The sequence below is a fragment of the Chrysochloris asiatica genome, unplaced genomic scaffold (genome assembly GCF_000296735.1).
Source record: "Chrysochloris asiatica unplaced genomic scaffold, ChrAsi1.0 scaffold00173, whole genome shotgun sequence".
Taxonomy (NCBI): Eukaryota; Metazoa; Chordata; class Mammalia; order Afrosoricida; family Chrysochloridae; genus Chrysochloris; species Chrysochloris asiatica.
In genome coordinates this window covers 3559935-3567930 of record NW_006408691.1, presented here as the reverse complement: position 1 = coordinate 3567930, position 7996 = coordinate 3559935, and the positions used below count along the sequence as shown (strand labels likewise).

The window sequence follows — 7996 nt, the reverse complement described above, 5'->3', positions numbered from 1 at the left end:
GTCCCGCCACTTTGCCTGAGCTTCCTTGCACCCACGTCTCTTTTGACTTGTGAGGGAGCCTGAGCCCACAGCTGAGAGGAGCTGGGAGGGCAGTTCTTGCTGTGGTCAGGGGGATGCTGAGCCATGGAGGTGACATTTCAGGGATACCTCAGGCCCCCAAAATAAGTGCTCTTTTGTCAGAGAATCAGAGGACAAACCTCAAACTTGCTAAGTGCTCGGGCCCATGGGACAGACTGCTCGGAAGAATCTGGGCTCACTAGCATTGTTTTCAGAGGACAAAAAGATATGATTTAAAATATAGGAAAAGGGTAAGAAGGAGGCTGACAGTGGAGGTGATGGCGAACCCAAACCGTGATGGGAGGTGGGGCCATTTCCCTGTTCTGCCACCCCCGAAATGTCCACGCATGTCTCCATCCACTCAAAACTCTAGCCGGAGAGCCACATGACCAAATAAAAAGCACACACCTTATTCTTGAGTAGAACAAATCATATAATTTGGGTTTACAGAAGTGGGGTGTTGGTGTCTGAGGCTGGGTTATTGAAAGACCCCAGATCAAGGTGACTTGGAAATTCCTGATGGGCCTGGCTGAGGGGTGTTTTGGGGGATGAGTGAGGGAAGGGGACACTCTGGAGGAGGGCGACGAGGTGTGTTTGCAAATCATCCTCATGGGGTCCCAACCAGCCCTGCCCTCTTTTCCTTGCAGCCTCTCCTCAGTTACCCCAGAGACTGTGTCCTCAGCCCACACATGCGTACACATGCCCTCACCTCACATATACAGGGCACGGTCCCACCACTCAGCCTGGCTGCCCAGTGAGCTTTTAACACACCTGTGACCTTAAATCTGTTGGGCCCTATGGGGACCTCCCTGATCCGAATGTGCAGCGTCCCCCACTTACAGTGACGATTTTCTGGCCTGATGCAGCCTAGGGGTCTGGGATACCCCTGCCTAGATGCTCCTTAGGGACATTACTGAGGGCATGCACCCTCAAATGTGGTGGCATCATTGTACTCTCTCTACGGGCAACGTGGGTGACTCTGTCCTCTTTCGAACAATAAAGGAAATAAATAGAATGCTCGCCTTCAATGCAAATGCAACTGAAACCTAAAGTGAACAGAACGTGATTGTCTGAGGATCGCTGCAGGGGTGGTGGGGACAGCAGGACTTGCTGGGGGGATTTGGGGGGCATTTGGCACATCAACAATCACCCCACTCCCTGGTTATTGATCACATGACACACAACCTTATTACACAGTTTTGGTCCTTCACTGGGTACTTATATTAACATTATTTCTTCACAATAAGGATGTCTAATGCCAAAAATACTGTTAAGGAAGAAATAAAATAGGAAAAGAAATGAATTAGAAAAATTACAAGTTATATACAGATTAAGGGCAATTCCATCTGGGAAAACATTATTATTTTAAAGTTGGCCCCTATGGGAATAATTTAAAGCCCATCCGTGTAGAGCAGGACAACATGTCCCTGTGAAGACAGAGCTGTTCCTCTCCCCGTGTCTGCCACATCTGGACATCCTATCATTGCCCAGAGCCTGGGTGACTACAGACATGGCCTTTGGGAGCCCCAACCCCGTCCCAGGGAGACACAGGGAGAGCTCTGCCGCTTGGCAAAGTGGCATTGTGGGTACTCCCGCCTGGAGAGGGTTGGAGGCTTTGGCTTCCTTCCCGATGTCCATCTGGTTGGGGTAGGGTGGGATGGTAGGCTGGAGGCCCAGAACGTGGCCAGCAGGCCCTTCTGAAGGGCAGCCATGGGGGTGAGCACGGGGCAGCTCAGGCACGGACCTTGGGATGGAACAAAGTCGGATGCCAGGTGCACCTCTGCATTGGGGACCAAGACCACCAGCTCCTGATATCCCCAGACAATTGGGGGGTCTTGGATGGTGGTCATGGATTCCTCCAGAGGGCTCTTGAGGGCTCCCGGGCACAGATTACACAATATCAGGCACGCCTCCAACCCCGGCTGCAGGCAAACCTGTGCCCAGGATGCCCCATCTAAGAATTCCTTGTCTGATCTACACTCCAATCACACTAGCGGAAAGCACCCCACATCTCTGGGGCTGTGCCTTGGGGGCCCCCGGGGTCCCCTTGACTTGTATAAAGAGGGTCAGAGATAGAAAATGTCTATTATCTACAGTACAAAGAGCTCACCCAAGCCCTGGCCCGAGGCAGGATTGGGTTTGCAAATGAGCTGAGATTTCAGAACAACGAGAAATTACTTCTTAAAAAACAATTTGCAAGTCATTTTTGATTTTTTAAAAAATACTGTCTTTTAAAACCACATGCTTAAAGAGACTCTAAAGTTGATAAGTTTACCAAAAGGGGTATTGGTGTAGTTTTTGTTATAAAAATCGTATTCGGGGATCGACCTCTTTGGAGCAGGCCTAGGTATGTCCACTCCCTTCCAGGAAGCCGTGCAATGCTCAGAAGTGGCTCCTCAGCTTCCGTTTTTACGACTGAATTTCACCCATCCTTCCAGATGGTTCTCCTGAGCAGGACAGCCGGCTCAGTGTGGTACCAGGACATAACGGTGCTTTTACAAACCATGATTGGAGATGCTGGAATTGCAGCTGTTTCAGGGGATTTCGGGTTCTGAGTTTTCATCTGAAAGTTGGGACTGAGCCGAGGTGCGTGGAGGTTGATGCTGAGGAGAGGCCAGACAGCTGCCTGAGGCCCTTGCCTCCATCTTCCACAGCTGATGGCTGGGACTTTATCTTGGGACATTGGGGGTCCCTGAGGCCACCTCCCTTTGGACTTGGACCCCAGCGCCTCCTGGGCCTCTCAGAGGTGGTTGATGGGGTTGAAGGCTCCAGACTCCGATGTAGCGCCAGCCATGTTCAGCCAAGCGTCCAGAGAGCTCTGGGAGGAGGTGTGGAGAGGGGCATCCTCAGAGAGGGACAGCATCATTGCATACGCCTGGGGGTGGGGTGGGGTGGGCAGACAACACACAGGGACAGGTGAGCAGGACAGGTGTGGCCTTGGATACTCCTACCTCCCCCTGGTCCAGGCTCCTACTGGGAGGGGCTGGGGCCTGGGAGAGGTCACTGCTGGGGTGGTGGGAAGGATGAGGGTCTCTCTCGGCCTCTCAGGGTATGCTCAGCCCTGCAGCATCCCCATGGGCCTCCCCGCTTTCTCTGCCCTGGTGACCAGATCAGCATGGTTCCGGACCAGGCTCTGCTTCCAGTAGGCTCTGGGAACGGCCAGTGGTTACTCTGTGAACTCCATGCTAACAGCAGCTCAGGGGGTTGTAACGCCCACTAGGGGTCCTGACAACGTCTAGAAGGTCGGGGTCTATATGACCCCACAAAATCACTTCTGGGGAGACAAACACAGTGTTTCTGGGCCACTGAGCTGACTGAGAATGCAGGAGTGCAGAGAACATCTTTTGTCACAAGCCACAAAGCAGGAGGGACACAGGCTGCCAGGGGGGTGGGAGGGAAGGTGGGCCCTCCCCACAGAGCCAACACTGACAGGATTAGTAAAGACACAGACAGACAGACAGACGGCTTCTGCGGAGACTCAGGTGGGCCCGTTCTTCCTGGGGGGCTTCCACCTTCCCCCAGACTGGAGAGAACCAGGAAGCCCTGCAGACCCCTACCAGAGGGGAGGAAGACCCCCCCAGCCACCCCCTCCCCCCCGCCAGCTCCACCCAGGAACACTGTCCACTTGCTGAGTCACTTCCCTTGAGAAGAGCCTGGTATATTAGACCACCTGCCTGGGGCAGAGAGTGGGACACCTGGCACAGGTGTTGGGCTGGAAGCTGCCCTGCTCCTGCCCACCTCCCGCTGGGGGCAGGGAGGACAAAGTGACTGCATTTCTATGAACGTCTCCGGAAGGGATGCCATGGAGAAGTGTCCACGGTGTCATTCTGCCCTAAGTCTCCTGTTCTGTGCCCTGGGGCAGCAGCCACGTGGGTCAGTTTGGTGGACAGGGCAGGGCAAGGGTACAGTGGGTGCATCAGGAATGGGTACTGGGCCGTCCCACCAGGAGGCGCCATGGCCAGGGTACGGTGGAGGGCAGGGGGGACAGGGCTCTGGCAGATACCTACCTGGTTCTTAACCTGCCTGTACAGGGTTTGTTTTAGAGCCTCAGAGTCTAAGGTGGAATTAAACACATCTTTAACTTCAAACGCTTCCTCAGCTGCTTTGCGGAGGTCCAGCCCCTTCCCAAAAGTCGGCATCGGCTCCAAAGCTAACGGGCCGCCTTCTTCCTCCTCAATACACCTGTGCCAAGGACCGGGGGACCTGGGATCAGCTGGGCTGGCCCCAGGCCGCCTTTCCGAAGCTGCTGGCCAGCTCTGGGCCTGCATGCATGCCCAGAGCTCTGTGAGCCACATGCACAAGAAGACAAACACACGAACAGACACATGGACACTTGGACAGGAAGCCACACGGATGCAGGAGAGGGGATAGGGAAATACGTGCACACGTGTTGCAGGCGGAACTTAGGTCTCAGGTTTGGGATAAGAAGGAGGCCTTAGTTCCCGAGGCGCTGGCCTGGGGCTCCCTTTCCTGGGACTCTGAGGCAACAGCAGGGCTCTCTAGGGGGCATCTGGGCACCACAGTGTCTCCCCAGGGGGTCTTGGGAATGGTTGTTGTGAGGTGCCATTGAGTAGATTCCGACCCATAGCGACCCTATATAGGGTTTCCAAGGAGCGGCTGGTGAGCTTGAACCGCCGACCTTGCAGTTCAAAGGACTTTGCAGTCCAGCACATTAGCTCACAGTGACACACCAGGACTCCTTGGGAATGGTAGTGCCAGTCAATTCAGGATGTCGGTGGGGACAGTGCCCTGCTTGCTGGACTTCTCCTTGTGGTGAACACCCTGCCCCAAGCAGCCTGGTGGACAAGGGTGTGTGGCTCACTGCAGACTCGGGGGGCCCCAAGTCTGAGAACAAGGAAATGCCTGTTTAACAACACTAGATCTTCTAGAAACTCCCTGGGTGTCTGTATTGGGGGACCCGACCCTTTTCCTTGACCCTGCTCACCCTGGCCCGTGTGCAGACGCCCCCTAGTGGTGTGGGGTGCATCCATGGCAGAGACGTGAGGCACCCCACACCAGGTAGCCCCACTGCTCCCCCATGCCATGGTCGGCAGGGCCAGCACTCACCTTCTCGTGTGGTCAAAGCCCACAGCCAGGGGAGCGGGCGGCTCCTCATCCTCCTCATCCTCATAGGCGCCCTGTGGCTCAGGTGTAGGGGACACAGTGTCATCCTGGGACTTGCCTGCCAGGCTGTCCTCATCCTCCTCCTCCAAGTCCTCCTCCTCCTCCTCCTCAGCCTCTTCAGGCTTCTCACCACCCAAGCCGGGACCCTGGGAGGGCCTTTCCAGGTGCTGGATCTCTGACCTGAAAACACATGGGAGGGTGTCAGTCATGCTCAATGCTTGGAAGGACCCCAAAGGTGAAGGGCTCAGCTCCAACTGGCTCCTCCCACCACCACTCTTGAGACCCCCTGAAGACAGCCACTGTGTCTCCTCCCTTGGCCTTTGTTTCCCTCTCTGTGGAATGGGAACACCTCTGTGTTTCAAGATCATAGGGTTCTGTGTGCTTCCTGTGCAGATAGGGATGAGTCAAGGGTAGGGACAGGGACAGGGATGGGGCAAGGGTAGAGGCAGGGCAGGGGTTGCTCAGTGGCTCTTGCTGGGCAGTGTAGACACCAGGGCCAGGTATGTATGGAGCGTGCATGCTGTGGTCCTGTGAATTGGGGGAATAGTCCCAAGAGCTGATACCAGGGTCTGGCACTGCAATGAAGGAGCTCTTCAGGGGAGGCTCAGGTCTGGAGGTGAGAAGGCACAGCCCCTACCAGGACCTGGTGACCAATAGCAAAAGGACACATGGACAGAGCAGTGGGATCCTGTAGAGGGGAGCATTCAGGATCGTGGGGTCCCTGGAAACGGTCTCAGCCCAGGAGGTATGTGTTTCTGAGGCCCTGACTGAGTGCCCCCGGATGGAGTGTCTCTAACAGTCTCCCTACAGCTCAGGCCCTGTCTTGTGTGCCCCTTTCCCATGCTGCTTCTCCCCATCAGCAGTAAAGTTCATGGACCTGGATGAAGGTTTTCCTTCCTTCAGGATAGGATGCTAAAGTTCATCTGGAGCCCATGATTGCCTGCTTCACGGTGAACAGAGGGACAGTGAGGAGGCAGGCTTGCCGGCTAGGACCTCCCGACCCTGCTCCTACCCATTCTCTTGAGGGTTCTTAGGCAGGAATCTCATAGTTACTTGGTTGGCATCCACAGGACACCTGTTCTGGTACACAGTGGGCAGAGGGACCCTATTCTGGGTACTGGTGACTCATCAGTTAGTGTCTTAGTGTCCTGTAGTTGCTGCGACCAAGTGCCACACACGGGGCAGTTTAGACCAACAGAAACCTACTGCCTTGGTGCTGGAGGTTGGGAGTGGGTTGGTTCCTTCTGGGGGCTCCAGTCGTTCATTGGCGTGTGGTCACATGGCTGTCTTCACTGTCTCTGTTTCTTCTCCCACTCTTTCTTTTTTTTGCTCAAAAAAAGTCTTTGTCGAATGAATGAGTGAGGTTCCAAAGGCCTTAACAGAATCATAGCAGATATGTTGCCTCAAAGCTCATTACCACCCACCTCTACAAAGTGCAAGAGAAAAACCAGGAAAGATGAAAAAGAGGAATTTGGTGACTTCTTCCAGACTCTCAGTTTCAACATCTGTAAAGTGAGATTAATAAAGGGTCTGCAAGGGTATTTGTTCCTTATACTAACTATCTAGTTCTATATAAACAAATAAAGAAGACCATAGAAGAATTGACGCATTTGAGTTATGGTGTTGGAGGAGAATATTGAAAGTGCCATGGGCTGCCAAAAGAACCAACAGATCTATCTGTGTTGGAAGATGTGTAGCCAGAGTGTTCTGTGGAAGCCAGGATGGCCAGACTTCGTCTCTCATCCTTCAGACATATTGTCAGGAGGGACTAGTCCCTGGAGAAGGATATCATATTTGGTTGAGTGGATGGTCAGAGAAAAAGATGAAGACCCTCAGTGAGATGGATTGGCACAGTGGCAGCATCAATGGGCTCAAATGTAGCAGTGATTGTGAGGTCGGCCCAGGATTGGGCAATGTTTCATTCTGTTTTGCATAGGGTCACTATGAATTGGTGACAACTCTATGGCACTTAGCAACAACACTGAGGACAACATAAACAAAGTAACCCAGAACGTAGCAGCTGAAAACAAAGCAGCACCTCACAGCTCTTGCTGGCAGGGACAGTGTGGCTGGGTGTATTTTACTTAGTCCCTGGTGAGCAGTCTCATCTGAAGCCTTCATTGACAGGACTATTTCCAAGCTCACTCATGTGGGTTTGCATCCGTTATTCTAGCGGGTGGATGGATGGAGGGACTCTCAGTTCCTTGGGAGCTGGTGACAACTGATACTTCTCCATTGGGCTATTTGTGATAGGGCAGCTGGTTTGCCCCAGTATGGGTTATCCTGGAGGGCCTCATCCGCCAGATAGAGGAGGTCTCGTTCGTCGTGAGCAATGCGTCAGTCTTGCTGTTGCAGTGCCTGCTGACCTGGGACCTGGATGACGTGCTTGATGCCCAACGCAACATGTGTGCCACCAGCTCACATCTGATGTTTCATCCTCATGGCATGGTAGAAGGACAGCATGGATGGACCGTGGCATGAACTCACGTTAAATGATTACCTCTTAGAAGAACTCTTTTCAAAGTCACAGGGATCAGGGCTGGATCTTCAGCATATCTTTTTTTGGGGACATTATTCACCCCATAATTAATGGAAAGATAGGAGACTGTGTCTGATTCCTCATTGATGTCAACAAGAAGCCGCGTAGGGATGCATATGTAGAGGGCCTGGGGTTGAGTGGTGACTCCAAGTCTGGAACCTGGTCTTTCTGTCTTCCCATGCAACAGTGCCAGCGATTGGAGAGATGCCCGGAGGCCACACACAGCATGTCTCGAGGTGCACCATTTCATCAAAGCTGATCTCGCCATGCGGTTTT

General features: G+C 53.5%; 1 protein-coding gene across 1 annotated transcript in view; it reads right to left on the bottom strand.

Annotated features, from left to right (window-relative positions):
* Positions 1–2797: 2797 nt before the first annotated feature.
* The window catches only part of PRDM16 (PR domain containing 16), a 421338-nt gene continuing 416139 nt past the window's right edge, over positions 2798–7996 (bottom strand). Inside the window, exons 18-20 of the mRNA XM_006871783.1 lie at positions 5125–5361; positions 4065–4239; positions 2798–2932 (exon numbers count right to left, since the gene is read on the bottom strand). Coding sequence (XP_006871845.1) covers positions 2798–2932; positions 4065–4239; positions 5125–5361 — 547 coding nt within the window. The remainder of the gene's footprint in view (positions 2933–4064; positions 4240–5124; positions 5362–7996) is intronic.